We start from the raw sequence: 21,209 nt of genomic DNA, 5'->3' as shown, positions 1-21,209 counted from the left end.
CAGGGTTCAAACTCAGCCATGAAGCTCACTGAGCGACCTTGAGCCAATCGCTGCCTCTCAGTCCAACCTATTTCACAGGGCTGTTGTGGAAATTAAATGAGGAAGGGGAGAACTATGTATGACACCTTGAGGTGGTAAGGCAGCAGACAAGATAAAAGAATGCAAGCCACCAGAATGACCACAAAAAGCTGAAAACTGCAGCAGAGCAAACCAAGCACAGACACAAACTTCCTCTGTCCTCACATGCTTGGCTTTCAGGGTTGCAAGAGACAGTTGCATGTTCCCTAAGGTATGGGAGGGACGCGGGTGGTGCTGTGGGTTAAACCACAGAGCGTAGGACTTGCTGATCAGAAGGTTGGTGGTTCGAATCCCCGCGACAGGGTGAGCTCCTGTTGCTCGGTCCCTGCTCCTGCCAACCTAGCAGTTCAAAAGCACGTCAAAGTGCAAGTAGATAAATAGGTACCGCTCCGGCGGGAAGGTAAATGGCGTTTCCGTACACTGCTCTGGTTCGCCAGAAGCGGCTTAGTCATGCTTGCCACAAGACCCGGAAGCTGTATGCCGGCTCCATCGGCCAATAAAGCGAGATGAGCGCTGCAACCCCAGAGTCAGTCACGACTGGACCTAATGATCAGGGGTCCCTTTACCTTTACCTTTAAGGTATGGGAAGTGCTGCGGCTCCACTTCCCTCCTAACTGTCCAGAGTTCCTTTCGGTTTGGCTGCACTCTACATTTGTACTGACCCCAGATTACCATATTTTTCCATGTGTAAGACGACCCCTATTTTGGGGAACTCCAAATAAAGAAAATGCCTGACCAACGCTGCCAATCGCACGCATCGCCAGCAACAGCTGTCAATCATCCGCCCAATTGCAGCAGCAGCCCTTGACGCAGCCAACAATCACCCGCCCAATCACCGCTGACACTTTCCTGCTCGTGGCTGGAACCTATCGCACTTCCCCCCTCTGCACTACCTGTGTATAAGACAAACTCCCATTCTTAAAATTCTTACAGAATAAAAAATACATTGTCTTTGTACACGGGAAATTACAGAATTTACCAGCGGGCTGTGTCACATGTGGAATGGATGGAGGGAGGGAGGGAGGGATGAGAGGCGTGAGAACTGCAGCGGGAAAAGGGAAAGGTTTGAGGTTTCCAGGATGTGATAACACAAAAGGTTCTCTGGAGATAATTTCACTTATGGACAGAAGGAGCTGTGTGCTGTTGTTGGGGAGGCCTGCAGTGAGGTGTGAACAGCAGACTTCAGCATGAACCCTTGGCTTCTTTGGGAACAGTTGGCCAGCAAAGTTGGAAGGGGGGGGGCAAGCAGCCAAGTTCTGCTTGAGAGAAGGTGCTAATAACACAAATCCACATGCTGTCCGTGGGAGAGGGTGCACGTACATAAGATGGAAAAAATCGGGGGAAGGAAGGCTTGCAATTTTTTGCCGGCTCCCATTTAGCGTTGAAGTCACAAATGGTTGCTTACCAACAGGAAACGGCTATCTGCTCTCTATATGTGGACATACTGCTCTTATTCTTTTACCATCTCCTCAATGAGTATCGTGCAATATGGAAAAGGTTGCATTTCTCTCTCCAAACCACAAAACAGGCTTAGAAATGAGGACTCCAAGATTCTTCTGGTCTCTCAACAGTCCAGTTCTACTACGAATGAAGAATGGTCATGACCACGACAAAACCACGTATTTCCTCACTGTCTTTACTAGCCAAAGCTTAAATAATTTCTAAAATCTGAAGGCAGCTAGGGAGAGAAAAAAATCAAAATACTTCACCTGCAGATTTATGTACTTACATTTTCTTTAGCAAGTTTCTCAGCTTGCTTTGCCTCCCTGGCTTGTCTCCTTTCCTCTCTGGTCGCCTGCTGCTCTCGAAAGCCCTTCTGCTTTTGCAGAGCCAACGTGATCCAGAGCGGCTGTGCGGTTTCAACTTTTTCAATCAGCTTGGAGCCGTCTATGGAATGTCTGCTCTGAAGAACTGGCCTTTCTAGAAGAACACAATGCACAAGGGTTTCAATTTGTATGACAGAGACAGAGATGCATACAAGATATCCAAGAGGAATATGTCGCCCAGTATTCACTAAGTATGGCTTAGTGTGGCACAGCGGTCACAGCATTGGACTAGCACTGGGCAGACCAAGGTTCAAATTCCCACTGCTGTAACATTTCTTTTTAGGGGAGTCAATAACTTCCTAATGATCCCTAGCGTGGAATTCACCTTTCCCCCTGCCGAACACAGGGTCAATATTTTCGTTGTGCTATTTGCCATGACCCCAAAATCCCTTTCCTAGCAAGTCACTGTGCCAGCTCAGACCCCATCAGCGTATCCACCACTAAGTAGCTGATACAGCTCAGTCAGTAAAGCATGAGACACTTAAATATCAAGGTCCTGGGTTCAAGCCCAACACTGGGCAAAATATTCCTGTACTGCAGGGGGGTGGACCGGATGACCCTCAGGGTCCCTTCCATCTCTACAATTTTATGATCCCACAATTCTATGATCTATTATCTTTTTTTAAAAGTAGTAAACAGATGATCTCACAGATTAGCTCTCCTCTCTCACCTTCAACATTTGCTGTTAGCCAAATCAGGTTTGGCTCCAACTGAGCCTTTCATCCCTTTCTCCTTCATTGTGAGCTTAGCTCCACACTTCTAGAAAACATTTAGGTGAGACTTCAGCAGCGCCAACTTTTTCAACAATTTTGTTAACAAGATCTTTGCATCCTTAGATCTCGGTGCAAGCTGTCCTAGAAATGTCAAAACTTGTTTTATCTGTAACCATCTATTGAGCACTAACACCTCTGTCTATTTCTAGAAAGCGTGGGGGTTCAATTTTGGAGTTATTTGACATGCTATTTTGGGATATTTGGGCAAACTTTCAAGCTTGCAAATAGCCATGCTGCAGAAAAGGAAGTTTAGAAGTCCCGCACAAGACGGATGCCCAAAAGGGCTACATCCTCATGGAGCAATCTCTGGAATCAGACAGAACTCCACCACTGCCATTCATTTCAATGGAACACAAGCCAAAGGATTAATGCACAGATCTACCCCTCCTGTTGAAGTGAATGGGGAAGGCTTGCATGCACAGGAGCTCTGTATGGGGACACTACATTTGGATGCAGGGATTTACTGCAATAACATGACTTGCCAAAAATGTAGATGTAGGAAAATGTGGAGGAGTCCTTATTGGGATATACCGTATTTTTTGCTCTATAAGACTCACTTTTCCTCTCATAAAACATAAGGGGAATTGTGTGTGCATCTTATGGAGTGAATGCAGGCTGCGCAGCTATCGCTGAAGCCAGAACAGCAAGAGGGATCGTTGCACAGCGATCCCTCTTGCTGTTCTGGCTTCTGGGATCCATAATATTTTTTTTCTTGTTTTCCTCCTCCAAAAACTAGGTGCGTCTTATGGTCAGGTGCATCTTATAGAGCGAAAAATGCAGTAAGTTTACTGGGATGCATTTACACACACATGAACATCTCTAGATTACTCAGATTAATTAGTTGCTTCTATTGTCAAGCACTGTGTTTCCTGCAATGTGACATGATACAAAAAACTTTCCCCACTATGTGTAATCTAATTTTATGCAATGAAAATAATCACTTTATGCGTCAGTCTTTAAAGAGACGTGTGAAATCACCCCTGGTGTGCGCATAATAAAACTTTGATGGAATCCAGTAATGAACCTATAAAAACCACCACCGAGGAAATTATACAATACTATTTAAGGCTGACATTTTGGATATTGATCTCCCTTGCTCATCACAGAGCTGTATTTAGGGGCTGCATTTCTTTGCCTACCTTTTTTCAACGGCTCTGGCTTCTTCTCTGTTCTCTCTCTCCATGGCATGGTGATGGATGGGAAAAAGGACCTCTTCTCCCTAGACTCCTCCTCTTCCCCCTTGCTTGCCTCGTGGGCTTGTGAAAGCAGAGAGCTCCCTTTAGCTTCCGTTTTCCTCCAGGTGGTGTCAGGCTCCATTTTAGCCACCCTTTGCCCTGTGGATTCGGTTAAGTGAGACCTGCGCATTTTTGAGAGAGGGGATGATGGCGGAGTTTGGCTGGTGGGCTTGGGAGCCAACGCAGGTTTTTGCAGGAGTGGTGATTTGCAGATGGGTTTCTCTTGACTAGGTGCAGACATGTGACTGCTAGCTGGGAGAGATACCGGTGCGGCTGTCGTATAATTCTGATTAATATTAGCTGAGGAGTTCTTCACAGAATTCACCATGGCATCCTTTCTCTCTTGGCTTGGGGATTTGTTCTCTTTTAAAAACATATTATTTGCATCTTTCTCATTGTCAGGCGTAACCAGCGGGGTGGGCACCCCGTCAAAACTGTCTCCTGCGCTGTACCTTTTCTTCTTCTTCTGCTCAGCTTGCTGATCATAGTGAAAGCGCAAGGAGTAGTTGGTCCTCCTTAATTTCACCCCAAATGGGGACACATTTTCTTCTCCATTTGGGGAAGCACTGTCCAGTTTCCTTGTACCAACCTTCTGCTGTGTTTCCATAGCAGCTGCTGCACTTTCCGACTGGGCAACTTCCTTACTTAGGGAATGCGAGACGCCTGGAACAAGGAAAGATGGGAGATCTTTGGCAAATTTACAACCCTCGGTGTTGCCTGCCACTTCGCGATGTATTTCAGTATTTCCTGTAGGTGTTCCAAGATTATTCCCTGCAGCTGACAGTGCCTCGGTATGAACTGTCTCTTGGGTTGAATGGACCGTGGCTGGACCCAACTGCTTGGCTGGGGTTTCTGCTTCAAGGCCAACTTTACTCTCGGCGCTTGCATTAGCCGAAAACTTCTGCCAGGCAGGAGTTATAGAAAACTTTGCACTTGCAGATAAGGTCTTGCGCAAATTACCATGTGAAGCGTTTTGTCCTTTGGGTGTCCAATCATCGCTATGCCTACTGAGGCTTCCTTTGTCTCTCTCATTGCGCTGGCCATTTTCTGCACTTTTTAAGATTTTTGACCTAATAGAAGCCCACTCAGCTGGGATGGTTTGGTTGCCCAATGGCTCTTGGGCATATTTCATTTTACTATTCCTACGCTTCGCATCTGGTGACGTATTCCGTGCGTCCATCGTTTTTCTCTCTTCTGTTAAGCCAAGGAGAGATTTGCAAGCCGTATCTTTTATCTGATTGAGGTTGACCGCAGTTCCACAGAGCTGCGCTCCGGTGACCAAAATTGCTGTGTGGGGGACGCACAAAGAAGTCGGGGGACCGTGAGAACCTTTGCTGGATTTAGGAGTTGTCAATTCTTTTGCAGCTGAAGGAGTTGGTGCCTCTTTGACAGGCGTAACTGGGCTCAGATTTACTTTCGGAAATATAATTTGCTTTTCTCCAGAGGATACTTGGAAGGTAAATCCCCTGGGCATAGTTTGCCTCGCATCAACTTCCTGCCATCGGAGCTCCTCGCCTAAGATTCTTTCCTGCTCTTGAGCTTCAATGTCCCTTTTCTGGTGGTGCCTTAGAGTTTCTTCTTCCTTCTGCTCTTTGTCTGGCTGCTTTAATGTTTGCTGGCTAGCTTCTTTAAGTGGAAGATCTTTCTCAGGGCTTTCCAAATGTTGCTCTCCCAAATGAATATTTTTGTCCAGTTGCAACGGGAAGGATTTGTCTTGTTCTTTTGGCTTTTCCAGTAGACTTTGTCCTTCTAAACTAGGGGATTTCTGTTCTTCCAGCTTTTGCCCTCCTTCCCTCTCTATCAACTCTTCCCGTTGCATCTTCTTCTCAGGCCATGGCTGTGGTTCACATCGTCTGTCTTCTGCTGCTGATCTAACTGGTTTATCCAGTTCTTGCTGATCTTGTTTGTCCTTATTCATTTTCTCCTTTAGATTCTGTGGTAGTTCTTCTGGTCTCTTTTGCTTTTCCAGCTTTATGGCACTCCCCTTCCTTTCCAACCTTTCTTCACCTTCTAGATTCCTTTTTTCCTCTAGATTTTTTTGTCTCAGGTCTATTTGCCTTTTTTGCACTTGAAGTACTTCCTGTTTCAGTTCATCCTGCTTTTCAGCCTCATTCATTTGCTCTTTCAGTCCTTGTGCTCTCTGTCCTAAATTCTGATGCCCTTGTTTTTCTTCCTGCCATTTTTGCGTCCCCTGTTCTTGCCTGTCTTTCCACCCTTGCTGAAAGAGCTTTTTATGTTGTTGCTTTGCCTCTAATTCTCTGTGTCCCTTTTCTTCTACTTCTTCTTGATCCTTCTGTTCCTGCCATTTTTGCTCTTCCAGTTCTTGATGTCTTTGCTCTTCCTCTTGCCTTTGCCTTTCAATCGCCAGTTCTTGCCACTTTTGCTCTTCCAGCTGCCTTTGCACCTCCATTTCTCGGTGTCTTTGCTCTTCCAGCTGCCTTTGTGCCTTCAGTTCCTGATGCCTTTGCTCTTCCAGTTGCCTTTGTGCCTTCAGTTCCTGATGCCTTTGCTCTTCCAGTTGCCTTTGTGCCTTCAGTTCCTGATGCCTTTGCTCTTCCAGTTGCCTTTGAGCCTCCAGTTCCTGATGCCTTTGTTCTTCTAGTTGCCTTTGCGCCTCCAGTTCCTGATGCCTTTGCTCTTCCAGTTGCCTTTGTACCTTCAGTTCCTGATGCCTTTGCTCTTCCAGTTGCCTTTGCGCCTCCAGTTCCTGATGCCTTTGCTCTTCCAGTTGCCTTTGCTCTTCCAGTTGCCTTTGCGCCTCCAGTTCCTGATGCCTTTGCTCTTCCAGTTGCCTTTGCGCCTCCAGTTCCTGATGCCTTTGCTCTTCCAGTTGCCTTTGCGCCTCCAGTTCCTGATGCCTTTGCTCTTCCAGTTGCCTTTGCGCCTCCAGTTCCTGATGCCTTTGCTCTTCCAGTTGCCTTTGCGCCTCCAGTTCCTGATGTCTTTGCTCTTCCAGTTGCCTTTGCTTTTGTTCCTTTAGTTCATGCTGCTTTCCTTTTTCCTGTTGCATTTGTTCCCCTGGTTCCTGAAGGCCCTCTTCATTCCTTCTCTGCTCCTCCAGTCCTTTGTGCCTCTGCATCTGAAATTCTTGATGCCTCCGTTTTTCAAGACTTTTCTTCCCCTCTCGATCCTTTCTCTCCTCCATCTTCAAAAGCTGCTCTTCTTCCTGAAGCTTCTGTTTCTTCCCTTCCTTTTCCCTTTGGCATTCTTGAAGTCTTTTGTGTTCCGTGTGGCTTTTTGACTCTGCTTCAGCCATTTCTACTTTCTTCTCAGTCTCCAAGTTTCTCCAGCAATGTTCTAGCTTTCTTTTGCCCTCTTTCTGTTCTTGGCTTTCCCTATGTTGGATAGGCTTATCTGCAACATGGTAGCCATCATGTTTGGAGAGCTTATCTTCATACAATTGTGGTTCTAGGATTTCTTGTTCAACCTCTGCCACTGCCACACTTTGCATCTCCTAGTGTCAGGAAACAGAAACAGTTTAATTTAACATTTTTTTTTTATGCATCCTATGCTGTGTGGAGCAACAGGGTAATAATTAATTAGTGTTTTAAGTCAATAACCCTGGAGTTCATAATGAACCGCCTTACATTTTAGTTCTTTTTGCTATAAATAAATGCATACACATACGTTTGGTCACAACACTGCGCCATAAATTATGGCTAAGTTAACCAGTCTGTGCACACAGTTCAAGTTACTCACTTTGCTCCTCCTCTCCTCCAGCAAGAAAACAAACCATGAAGCATCTGGTTTAGCATTATTTTTCAACCAGTGCTTGTGGTTCTTTTCTCTCAAACATACAATCTGAAGCCAAGCTTTGTTCTTAGCTTCCCAATCGTAGTTTGTTGGAGAGAAACAAATAATGCCAAGCCAGATGTTTCATGGTCATTTTCCCCCACCGGAAGAAGGGAAGAGAAAATGGAAGAACTTAAGCTGTATTCACTAGCACACAACTTGTGGACAAATGTCTTGCCCATAGTTTATGGCTAAGCATGAAAACGCAGCCACTGGATCATCAAAATACTTTGCCATTCACTAGGAATCACATTCTGGAACAGAAAGGCAAGATCATAGCAGCCTCAGGACATGGATCTACAAAATCCCTTCACCCTGGTGCAACTCTCCTATTTTAATCCCGTACACCAGGTATGTTCAACAGGTCAATCGCGAAGGTGTTCTAGGTCGTCTGTTGAATGTTCTAGGTCGACCCCCCCCAAAAGCTCAAGAACTCTTGATCTCCCCAATCCCAAAAAAGCTCAAAACTGTAGGTCCTCCTTTCAAAAAATAATAATAAAAAAGCTCAGTTTTTTTATACTGGGAGTAGATGGCAGTCTCTGGGGAGTTGGACATGCCTGCCCTACACCAATGGAGGAACTGACTCTAAAGTCACCAAAAACAAAACAAAACACATTACCACCATTTTCAATAAACGTTGAAAGAAAAGTGCATGCTGTAAGAATAAATCTCCGCCTTTCATCATTACAGCCAACGAAGGCATAGACATTAACAAAACATATGCTGGAAAACAGGAAATTTCGTCCTTCACAGAGCTTACCCTACTTTCTCAACGATTTCCTTTGCTTTCAAGCCTCTTATTTTCTTTACATACCATTATTTTCTAAGTAAATAAAACAAATACTTGGCAAACAGAGTAGGAAAAACAATACAGCAGTCAATTTATGGTCATTTACAGTATTTGAAGAATGACTGATCTTGCAGCCATTCCCAACTGATTTGAATCTTGCATTTTTTATACGTCTCAGTGCAGTAAACTTTTGTGAAAAAGGCACAAATAAGTAGACATAGCTCATGTGAGCAGCAATGTAACTGAGGGGCAAAGTGCATGGCAAGAAGGTATGATTGCTTGCTATACTTAAAAGCCGGAGGCCAGGACAATCAACACAACCATTTTTATGTTGTTTTTGTTTAACTAAATGACTGTTCTTGGGACTCTTCTGATTCTGGTTCAATTTACATTTCAATGGTTGTCCACCATGCAAGAGAATTCCCAAGAGCATCCCACAATTCCCACAAAGCATATTTATTGGGGGGGGGGGTTGCCCCTACAACCACTCCTCAAACATGACTGTGGGGGTTGATTTGCCAGAGGGACTTGTTTGAAAGATACCCATTCTTGAAAATATGTATTTGTGATTCAGGATCACAAGTATTCCACCATTCAGTTTCCACTCATCTGAGAAATTTTCACATTACAGCTGATGGCAAGATCTTGTGTCTAAAGACTGGAATGAACAATGTACTTCTCTTAAATAGAAGCATGAGAATAAAACAGCAGCCTTGCTAGAATGCACAAAAACATTAGGCAGGCAGATGCTCCTGGGAAACTCACAAGCAAAATATGGGGATCATCTCAGTGGTTTGCCTCCAGCATTTAGTAATTAAGAGCATGCTGCCTCTGAACAAGGTGACATGATTCTAACTTTATAGATAACAGCTGGCGAAATTGTCCTTTATAATTATCCACCTTTTAAAAAGCAAAGAAAATGTGTCGAGTTCTTTTTTAAGGAACATAATCAGTTAATGCCGGTGTATAAATAGCTGTTCACCTGGTCACCTGTAAGAAACAGGTTACCATGTAAAGATGGTTTACTAAAATTAACACTCCACCCCTCGCTGGTTTTAGATATCCACTGGCGCACATACATACAGGTATGTGGGCATACAGGCTATTAAGATAATTATTAGGCTACTAATGTTTATGGACTTATTTCCATGATTCAATCAGTACTCGTCATAGTGTCTGGTGGCAATGAACGCCCTAAGCCGATTACATGTTGTCTGATGGTTAAGCAAGAACATAAATACTGGACAAAGAGTGAGCAGATAAGATTCAAACATTATACACAGCTCTTAGTAGATCTGTTTGTCTCACAATCAATGACTAAAACGTTCATCTAAGTTATGTCTGTATCTGTGACTATACAGAAAGCAGATAAATTTCAATACCTGTGATAACCTTCTGTGCTTTTTGGAAACCCTCTGATTCTTTGGCTTAACAGAGAGTTTGTGCTTTGCTGCACTGTTGTCCAGGCGGGCAATTGCCAGGGGAATTGCATCGAGGTTGACCGTTTCAATTGTGCCAGAAGGTGAGTGATGCCTTTTCGGCCGCGATGATGATTTGACCGGTGTAACCTGTTAAATCGTCGCAAGTGGAAATGAACTTGATTTAAACAGTTGAATCGACAGGTTTAAAAGGATTAGCAGATTTAAAACAAAACAAACCCTGAATTGAACAGTGGCTCCGTTAATGAACTCAGAGCAAAATCCAGAAGTTTCCTTTTGTGGAAACACAGCTTCTCATAGGGGCACCCTCATTTTTCCAGTCAAATGGAAGAACCGCCTCCTCTTCTATTATGTAGCCAAGACACTCAAGCACCATGCAATCCCTATGCAAACCACCAGGTCCTGATGTTTCTAGACGCAGGGCAAGAGATCTGGTCTGCCCCCAATGGGTATCAATGCTCACTGCCACACAGCTTAGTCCAACCTCTCCCTTTGATCACTCAAGTACTCTGTTAGCAGCAGCTAATATGGACTGGGAATTAGCACTGGGACAGAATCCACTTCATCAGTACAGCCTCACAAGAGAAAGGTTGACTGGATATATCCCAGTCCCCTTGCCAGCAAGGGTTCACCATTTTGTGTCACTTCCTCAGTGGTCATACAAGAACCAAGGGAGCATTGGGGAAGGTGAATTAGGGGCAAGACTAGGCTTGGTAAGTCCTTCAATTATCTGCAAGCCCAGGAGAGCTGCCCTACACGGCTCCTCTGTTTGCCAACACAGCAAATGTAAGGTATTTCAAGTTGTAGACAAGTTTCACAGTTCACACAAGGCTGTGTATAAATAATGCTTTTAAAAGTTGTAGGTCATCCTAGGAATTGGTGTTATGTACTGAAGTTCTCAAAAGGACGCGGGTGGCGCTGTGGGCTAAAGCCTCAACGCCTAGGGCTTGCCGATCGAAAGGTCGGCGGTTCGAATCCCCGCGGCGGGGTGCGCTCCCGCTGTTCGGTCCCAGCGCCTGCCCACCTAGCAGTTCGAAAGCACCCCCGGGTGCAAGTAGATAAATAGGTACCGCTTACCAGCGGGAAGGTAAACGGCATTCCGTGTGCGGCTCTGGCTCGCCAGAGCAGCGATGTCACGCTGGCCACGTGACCCGGAAGTGTCCCCGGACAGCGCTGGCCCCCGGCCAATAAATGTGAGATGGGCGCACAAACCCCACAGTCTGTCAAGACTGGCCCGTTCGGGCAGGGGTACCTTTACCTTTACCTTACTGAAGTTCTCACCCTGGGCCAGCAGGGGGATACTGTAGATAGTTTTCACTCAGGTCCACATATGCAAATAAGGGATTGAAAGTGATGTTCAGTGATTGGCTAGTTACAGAAAATGGTTACTGTTGTGTTCTAGTGGAGCTCTATATAAGCAGGCTGGCTGAACCCTTCAGTTCAGTTCTGTTCTGGCCTGTGAATAAACAAGAGCTGTTTGAAGAATCGCTGTGTCGTCTGATATGTTCACCCACAACTTAACATTACCCATGCTTCTGTTTATTGAGCCAGGACTATAGTAAGCCTCCATTCAGAGTTGTGGCTCAGTAATATATTCTAAAAAGGGACGCGGGTGGCGCTGTGGGCTAAAGCCTCAGCGCCTAGGGCTTGCCGATCGAAAGGTCGGCGGTTCGAATCCCCGCGGCGGGGTGCGCTCCCGCTGCTCGGTCCCAGCGCCTGCCCACCTAGCAGTTCGAAAGCACCCCCGGGGGCAAGTAAATAGGTACCGCTTACCAGTGGGAAGGTAAACGGCGTTCCGTGTGCGGCTCTGGCTCGCCAGAGCAGCGTTGTCACGCTGGCCACGTGACCCGGAAGTGTCTGCGGACAGCGCTGGCCCCCGGCCAATAGATGTGAGATGGGCGCACAAACCCCAGAGTCTGTCAAGACTGGCCCGTTCGGGCAGGGGTACCTTTACCTTTACCTTTACCTTAATATATTCTAAGCTTTGGATGTATGAGACCCAGTTCGAACCTCTAGCACCTCTCCTTAAAAGAAGTCACCCACTCTACCGCTCCATAGGACCTTATCAAGCAATGCTATACTCACATTATACCAAGATCAAATCCTGCTACACCACAGTATGCGAGCATCACTGAGATTTCCTACCAGCTTATACTTCATGACATTTTGCCAGTATGGTGAAGGTTCTGTCAAATCCCATAGCTCCTCAACCAGCGGATCTACAGTAGAAGATTGCACCCTTAAAAGACCCACTCGCAGAACACACAAGATCCCTTGGTCTGGGTCAATATGCAGTAGTTTCCCATTTCCTTACAAACCTGTGGCTTCCATTCTGATTCAGTAACAAGTTCCCTGGCACAGAGGTCTGAAATTTAAAAATTCAGGAAGGGACGCTCCTTGACTTATCACTAATTACTCTACCGAGACTAAGCAAATATTAAGTGGCAGCCCTACACAAAATTTAAGAGGCTTTTTAATCTAATATTTATTTGCCCTTGTTTAATAAGCTCGTTAGATGCCTTGTAGAAATCAGCCAAAATGTCATAAATGTTAATAGGCTCATAATCAGCAATGGCAGCATTAAGTACAGAAATATGAAGAGTGTAGCCCTTTCCATATTCTAGGTATTCTGGGCTTTGTAAAGCTCTACTGAATCATGTGACATGTTTATTTTGTCACCCACAGCCAAATATGTGTTTGTTTCTTTGGTTAGCTTCATATACCACCTGCTGATGCTTGGATCTCACTTTCCTTCTTAAGAGTTGCCAGATTCAGCCCCTGCAAAAACCTGAGCCTTTAAGTGTTGTATGGAAGGTAGAATTTCATCAGGTACAGATTTCCCCATCACAGTGATGTAGTGAGAGGAGAATCCACACCTGGCAGAATCATTTTACTCCTATGTCCTCTTAAGACACCCTGGTCACATCTGCACCATACATTTAAAGCACGTGGCTTTCCTCAAGAATAATTGGAACTGTAGTTCGTTAAGGGTGCTGGGAATTGTAACTCTCTGAAGAGCGAACCACAGTTCCCAGGATTCTTGGGTGGGGTGGGGGGTAGGGCAGGACTGTGCGCTTTAAATGTATGGTGTGGATGTGACTCCTGTCTCTGGATTCCCTGCTCTTTATATCCTCTACATTCTGGGACTTCTTTCCAATCAGCAGGTTCCCTTCCTGCCCATGTAGTTCCTCCTGCCCATACTATTCTGCTGCCTTTGGTAGAGTATACATACAAAGGATGTGATCACATAGCCAGTGGCAGTGGCAGTGGCGTAGCGTGGGTTGCCAGTGCTCGGGACAGCACAGGGCTGGCAGAAAATGGCATGCACATTCAACTGCCTAATGGCATCCGTGTCACCCAGGAGATCACAGCCACGGGGAGTTGTTATGTTGTAAGGAGAGATCACCTCCTGGTCCATGTGGAGAAGCTGCTTTCAATGAAGCCCATTGACAGAAATGCACAGTTATATGGGTACTGAAATTTTGCACCCCTAACAGTTTTGCACACATGGCAACTGCTATGCTACTGGCTACTAGTATGGCCAAAATATCTTGGGGAGGCCAGGAGCCTCTTCCATAGTAACCACCTTCCTAAGGAAGCATAACCGGCTTGAACACTACAGTAGTACCTTGGTTTGCATATATTTTGGATTACAAACACGTCAAACCCAGAAGTGTGTGTCCCAGTTTGCAACCTTTTTTTAGATTATAACCCATTTTGGGGGGATTATGAACAAATTTTTTTTGGAGGCCCCAAACTGCTTTTTTTGGAGGCCTCAAACTGCTAGGTTGGCAGGAGCAGGGACTGAGCAACGGGAGCTCACCCCGTTGCGGGGATTCGAACTGCCTACCTTCTGATTGGCAAGTCCTAGGCTCTGTGGTTTAACCCACAGCGCCACCCGCGTCCCTCAAATAACAATTGAGGCATGCAAGTGGAACTGTCCCACAACCCGTTTCCAGCCGCATCGGATTCCAGCAGATGGGAAACGATGTTGGAAAAGAGATTGAGGGAAGCTTAAAATATAAGCAGGGGAAAGGCTGAGCATCATCTTCAAACTGAGCCTCCTACTGCCTGCTTACTGCTATGACTAGCACAGATTCGGCTTCATGACACGGATCTACCATCGTCACATGTTTGAGTCCCATATTCACATTTTATGGCTTGGGGGTACATGCTTAGAAATTTCCAGTTGTACTTTTAAAATTGTAACATAGAAATGTAAGAGCGCCTCCAGACTATTGGTATTTTGAAGGGGTGATTCATGCATAAACTGGAATGCTGGGTTTGTGCAATTAAACCGGCTTAAAGGGCTCTATTGCCCTAGTGCAGGGGTCTGCAACCTTTAAGACAAAAAGAGCCACTTGGACCCGTTTCCGAAGGAGAAAAAAAAACCGGGAGCCGCAAAACTCGTCATTATAAAAATAACTTTTTTGTCACTTTTATTATTTCTTCGTTTGACCCCTCAGAATTACTCCTCCTCATAGAAATAAACGTTATATTAACAAGTTCCCTTTTTGTGTGTGTGTGTGTTCTTCACTCCCCTTCAAAACAGTGACCAGCGTACATGCCCCTTACAATGTAGCGGGCGGGAAGGTGAGTGGGGAGTGTCGGGGCGCACAATGCACCTCCTCCCCTTGCTAGTATCCGCCCCGGAGCCGCAGCAAAGGTGTAAAAGAGCCACATGCGGCTCCGGAGCCGCGGGTTGCAGACCCCTGCCCTAGTGCAACAAATCCACTTTTAAAAAGAAAGGGACTGTTTGCAGTTTGGAAAAGGACAGGAAAAAGGATGTGCAAATGACTAACAGGAAGACTTATAAACACAATGCAAGCAAATCTGAACGAATGCTCAATGAAGACCAGGTATAATATAACAGCCATGTAAGCAGACCAGAACAAATGCTCAATATATAGGTCCTATTGTGGAACCTTAAATGTAATAGCTATAGAGGTCCTTGAAACAAATGCATGACTATTACCTTATCTTCCACTTCCTGCCTTGTTCCTCGCAAACTTGCTGGGCTTAATGAATCGGGTGTGCCACCGGACTGGAAAAATAAGATTATGTTTGCCAAATATCACAACTATGGATTACCATTACAGAACTGGTCGAAATATCTTAATGATCCCCCTCCATCTCCTCAGACTCCTCTGTTCAACAGAGGGACCCTCTAGTTAGCTTCACTGCTCTCAGAATTTTGGTCTGGGAGAGGATGTTAGAAAAAAATATTTTAAATAGTGTTGCATTCTGCCCTGGGGACATATGGTGCCATGGGAACTGAGGGCAGATCCACAATTTATACAGCACACATTGTTGCCTGCTTACAAGTGCCATGCCAGTGCGTTCAGTGGAAAACACATGCAAGATTTCATACTCATGCCTTTAAAAACCTGTGTACGCTTATCTGATAGAAAAATAGTTCACACACATGTACAGGAGTTGGTTAAGACTGTTATTCTAGATTCCTTTGGGAGGTGGGGTGTGACAGAAATGAAATTAATAGTAATAGTAATAGCAGCAGCAATAATAATAATAATAATAATAATAATAATAATAATAATAATAATAGCTGTGCTTGCAATATAAAATATGGAGCTGCCTTGGAGCATTCAATTCTAGTTTACATTGACCTTCAAAGCAATAAAGCCTCAGTGAATGTACTTATTTTTTAGAGTTTCTTTTTCTTACAGACAGCAGCACAACAAAGATCCACCTAGAAGAAATTTTATTTATGTACTTGACAATTTCAAAGTCTGTTCCTCTGAGCTAAAGATGATGCACACTTTCACGTCCCCTTAAGAGAGACTTGTGCAATGCACAACACCCAGTGTCGAGACAAGCCTTCGGAATATGCTCTATATATCCTTGAATAAAGGTCTCCATTTCCCAGCTGCCCTAAGAGACAGGGTTCTATCGCTTACAATTCATGTGTGTCCCTGAAAGCCTGCAAAGCAAACAATTTATCTCTTAAGTTCAAGGTTGTTGACACTTGTGGTTTTATAAATAAGTCTCCACATTGCATGCTTTTAACTCCCTGAATGCTGAAATTGGTGGGGACTGTATTTTCTTTGTTTTTTCCACGAATTAAAATGTGTATATTGGGAACAATTTGCACTAAAATGCTGGTGAATTTTCAGGATTAGGGTTGTTGTTTTTTAAAAAAAGTAAATGTGCAAAGTGATGTGGAAATGTAGAGAACTGAAAATTGGAAACACAAGAGAAACTGAAATTGACAGATTTCCCCACGCCTAGGATGAGCTCGCATTGTGGTCTGAGGAATATTGCTTGGATACGTTCTGCTTCCTCTGGCACCCAGGGAGTGGCATCCATCATTTTTTCCTGATACTTGGTAAGGAGACGAGCACAGAAGGACATTTGAGCCCTCCTCAAATTGATTCCTACACTAACTGCCAGAGAAAGGTGTCCTGTTCCCAGGGGCTGGTGCTGTCAGGCTCCAAAATGACTGGGTCTGTGCTGGGTGAGAGAGAATCACACATGACTCCTAGTGCTGAGATACCAAGGAGTGCAATTTGCAAGGACCGAAGCACAAGACTGCAGCTTGCTCACCTCACCCGAAATGCTGTGAATAGGTGAGAGGTGCCCGCTCATGCGGGCTATAGTGGAAGCAATGCCAACATTATCACCAGCACTTAGCTGAAACGTATAATAGGGTTGGAAGGTCATGGACAAGTCTTGACCTTAACATGCACACAGTATGGGATAACGCACAGTTATGAAGCAAATATAAATGCCGATTCACAAAACTAATCATGGGTAATGAAATGTGAAAACATATGTACCGTATTTTTCGCTATATAAGACGTACTTCGCCCCCTCCAAAAATTAAGGGGAAATGTGTGTGCGTCTTATGGAGTGAATGCAGGCTCCATGGCTTCAGCAATAGCAACGCGAAGCCTCTGAAGCACAGCGGGAGCGCTCCTGCCACGCTCCGGAAGCTTCGCGTTGATTTCGCTGAAGCCTGGAGAGCGAGAGGGGTAGGTGCGCACCGACCCCTCTCACTCTCCAGGCTTCGGGTTGCTTTTGCTGAAGCCTGGAGAGCAAGAGGGATCAGTGCGCACTGATCCCTCTTGCTCTCCTGGCTTCGCTTCGCTGGAGAGGCGCTGTGCAGCTTTCCCTCTCTGCGCAAGCCCCCTTCAGCGAAGCGGGAGGAGAAATGGAAGGGGCTCCGTTTCTCCTGCCACTTCGCTGAAGGGGCGCTGTGCAGAGAGGGAGAGAATTTTTTTTCTTGTTCTCCCTCTCTAAAACTAGGTGCGTCCTATGGTCGGATGCGTCCTATAGAGTGAAAAATACGGTACATTTCTCTATATAGATACTGTCTTCCATTGTCTGTTGTGTTGTTGTTTTTTACATCAGGAAAGTGACTCTAGACTGGACCAACATGTAAGGTTCTCAGATCAAGCATCATGACTTGCATGAGCATTGAACTTGTGAACATACCTGTATGTCATGTGTGCAGCATTCAACAGCCACATTGCATCATGTTTGATGATTCTGCAGCTTCTTGAAAGTAGTCCCTCCAAACTCCATCCCCAACACGCACCCAGTGTGAGAAAGTACAAACTCACCACCGCCAGCAGAAGGCAACTGCTTTTGACATTTCCCCAAAGCAAGGTATCAAGGACTTACTTTGTTATTGCTCTCTGGAAGGACCATGTCCTGCTGTGCAGCCGTCTCCATGGGGCTACTGAGTAACACATCTGCTTCCAAACTAGCGTTTGCTTCCCCAACTGTCTTCACTGAAACAGTCACTTGTGAAGGTTGGCCAAATTTAATATTCTTGGCCAACTGTTGCTGGGGGGAAAAACAACAACACCCTGCATATTAGAAAGGAAAAACATAGCTGTTCATACCCTCTCCTACACAGTTCATTCCTCTCCAACAGTGATGGGGCCCATAATATTCAGCATTATCAGATGAAAGAGAAGGCAGTTAATTTTAGTAAGTGTATTAGAACAACAGATCACAGGCTACACTTAACACATCTTGATTTGTGTCAATACTCCCATCTTTTATGTTTTTTTTTTGTTTTTTTTTTATAATAATTTTTATTACATTTTTCCAAATTACAGATGAGAAAAAACAGAATAAAAGAAAAGAAAAGAAAAAAGAACAAAAAATCACACCCATTTCAATAACTTATTTCAAATTTCCATTGGACTTCCCCACATCTCCCGCATAATGCATTCTTGATAATAAAGTCATCAGCAAATTATACCCTTATTTCGTGTGTTTCTTTATATTTTCAATTGCAATTTAAGTTTAAATCTCTTATTCTCCATTTACTCTAAAGATATAACATAATGTCCTTTTTACCCATTTAAACTTTGATTCTTTCATGAGTGTTATCAATTTCATAGATAATTAAATTTCATTGCTGGGGCTAACGTTCCAAATCATACGGCGTCTTATGTTTCATACAACTTGTAATACTTTTGCAAATAGTCTTTGAATTTTTTCCAATCCTCCTCCATTGCCTCTTCTCCCAGGTCCCGGATTCTTGCAGTCATCTCAGCCAGTTCCATGTAGTTCATCAGTTGCGTCTGCCACTCCTCCAGTGTGGGCAAATCTTGGGTCTTCCAATACTTGGCGATATGAATTCTTGCTGCAGTTGTAGCATACATAAAAAAAGTTCTATCCTTTTTTAACACCTTCTGGCCGACAATGCCCAGAAGGAAGGCCTCTGGTTTCTTGGGAAAGGTGTACTTAAACACCTTCTTTAACTCATTATAGATCATTTCCCAAAAGGCCTTCAATCTTGGGCACGTCCACCAGAGGTGAAAGAATGTCCCTTCAGCCTCCTTACATTTCCAACATTTATTATCAGACAAATGGTATATCTTAGCGAGTTTGACTGGGGTCATGTACCACCTGTATACCATTTTCATAATGTTTTCTTTCAAGGCATTACATGCCGTAAACTTCATACCGGTGGTCCATAACTTTTCCCAGTCTTCTAACATGATATTGTAACCAATGTCTTGAGCCCATTTTATCATGGCTGATTTAACTGTTTCATCCTGAGTGTTCCATTTAAGCAGCAAGTTGTACATTCTCGATATTACCTTGGTCTTTGGTTCTAGCAACTCTGTCTCAAGTTTCGATTTTTCCACCTGGAATCCTATTTTTTTGTCTTGCTTAAAAACCTCATTAATTTGGGCATAATGTAGCCAATTTTGCACCTTATCCTTTAATTTTTCAAAGCTCTGCAGCCTCCAATTACCTCCAATGTTTTCTATTATTTCCCAATATTTCGGCCAATATGCCTCCATATTGGATGTTTTCCGAGCTTTGGCCTCTATTGGTGAAATCCACCTCGGAGTTTTGCTTTCCAATAAGTCTTTGTATTTTTTCCAGACCATAAATATTGCTTTTCTGACAATATGGTTTTTAAACATTCCATGTATTTTCCCCTTGTCATACCACAAATACGCATGCCAACCTAACGAATTGTTAAAGCCTTCCAGATCTAGGACATCAGTGTTTTCCAATAAAATCCAATCTTTCATCCAGCAGAAGGCCGCAGCTTCATAGTATAACCTTAAGTCCGGCAGGGCAAACCCCCCTCTCTCCTTTGCATCAGTTAATATTTTAAACTTTATTCGGGGCTTTTTGCCCTGCCAGACAAATTTAGAAATATCCTTCTGCCACTTTCCAAAACAATCCACTCTGTCCACGATCTGCAAAGCCTGAAACAAAAACAACATTTTTGGCAAAACGTTCATTTTTATAGCTGCAATTCGGCCTAACAAGGATAGTTTCAATCTTGACCAGATTTCTAGATCTTTTTTAACTTCTGACCAACATTTTTCATAATTGTCTTTAAATAAATTCAAGTTCTTGGAGGACAGATTGACCCCCAGGTATTTCACTTTTTTAACAATGTTTAGTTCTGTTTCCCTCTGAAACCCCTCTGTTTCAGTGACCGTCAAGTTTTTCCCTAACACCTTAGTTTTTTGTTTATTCAGCTTAAAACCCGCCACCCGACCAAATTTCTGAATCAATTCCAAAACTCTTTTTGTGCTAGATTCTGGCTCCTGTAATGTTAAAACTAAGTCATCTGCAAATGCTTTCAGTTTATATTGTTTCGCTCCGACCCGTATTCCTTGTACCTGCCGATCCTCCCTTATCATATTCAGCAAAACCTCCAGGACTGAAATAAACAACAGAGGGGATAGGGGGCACCCCTGGCGTGTTCCTTTTTCAATATGAAGTTCTTCTGTCACCACATTGTTCACTATCAACTTAGCTTTTTGTTCAGAATAGATTGCCTCTATTCCATTCTCAAACCCCCTTCCCACTCCCATCCCTTCCAAGTTTTTCTTCATAAATTTCCAAGAAATGTTGTCAAAGGCCTTCTCCGCGTCAATAAAGATTAACACCGCTTTGGTGTTAATATTTGTTTGTAAAAGTTCCAAAATATCGATAATGTTCCTGGTATTATCATACAAATGTCTACCTGGGAGAAAGCCTGCTTGGTCCTTATGGATTACTTCATTTAATACTTTTTTAAATCTGTTAGCCAAAACATCCGCAAATATTTTGTAATCCACATTTAGGAGTGAGATGGGGCGATAGTTCTTGAGTTGAGTCTTTTCAGTTTCCACTTTAGGTATCAATGTGATGAATGCTTCTTTCCACGTATCTGGTGCCCTCCCTTCCCCCATAATCTGGTTACAAACCTCCATTAATGGTTGTATCAAATAGTCCTTTAAAGTCCTGTAGTATTTGGAGGTAAGTCCATCGGGGCCCGGAGATTTGCCTAGTTGCATATTCTGAATGGCATCCTCAATTTCCTGTTGTGTTATTTTACAATTCAAGATTGATCTCTTCTCTTGAGATAATTTTGGTAGGCCATTATCTTTCAAGAATTGTTCTATCTCAGTTGTCTCCTCGGGTTCTTGTGTGTACAATTTTTTAAAATATTTCTGGAAACACTTTCTAATTTCTCCCGGTTTCTGAAAGTTTTTCCCTTCAACTTCTAAGTTGGTGACATAGTTTAATTTTTGTCTCTTTTTCAACTGCCAAGCGAGCAGTTTCCCACATTTGTTCGCAGATTCAAAAGATCTTTGTTTCATTTGTTTGATTTTCCATTCCACTTCTTGGTTAATCAATTTCGCATATTGTGACTGGTGAAATTTGATTTCTCTTAAAGTCTCTTTTGATTTTGGATTCACTCTTAATTTTTTCTCTCCGTCACTTATCTTCTCCAATATCTTATCTTTTTTACTATTCCAAAGTTTTTTCTTGATTGTATTCTG

The 21,209-nt window shown here is 43.9% G+C and overlaps 1 protein-coding gene across 4 annotated transcripts in view; it reads right to left on the bottom strand.

Annotated features, from left to right (window-relative positions):
• The window catches only part of CRACD (capping protein inhibiting regulator of actin dynamics), a 118,056-nt gene that overhangs the window by 11,721 nt on the left and 85,126 nt on the right, over positions 1-21,209 (bottom strand). For all 4 annotated transcript variants that reach the window (XM_082238011.1, XM_082238012.1, XM_082238013.1 and 1 more), the window contains 5 exons: positions 17,578-17,742; positions 14,909-14,977; positions 9,877-10,062; positions 3,817-7,366; positions 1,808-1,998 (listed from right to left, as the gene is read on the bottom strand). In XM_082238011.1, the coding sequence (XP_082094137.1) occupies positions 1,808-1,998; positions 3,817-7,366; positions 9,877-10,062; positions 14,909-14,977; positions 17,578-17,742 (4,161 nt within the window). The remainder of the gene's footprint in view (positions 1-1,807; positions 1,999-3,816; positions 7,367-9,876; positions 10,063-14,908; positions 14,978-17,577; positions 17,743-21,209) is intronic.

Source organism: Podarcis vaucheri (assembly GCF_965113315.1).
Source record: "Podarcis vaucheri genome assembly, chromosome: 9".
NCBI classification, from domain to species: domain Eukaryota; kingdom Metazoa; phylum Chordata; class Lepidosauria; order Squamata; family Lacertidae; genus Podarcis; species Podarcis vaucheri.
The sequence above is the reverse complement of the archived record's forward strand: the minus strand, read 5'-3'. Positions and strand labels throughout refer to the sequence as shown.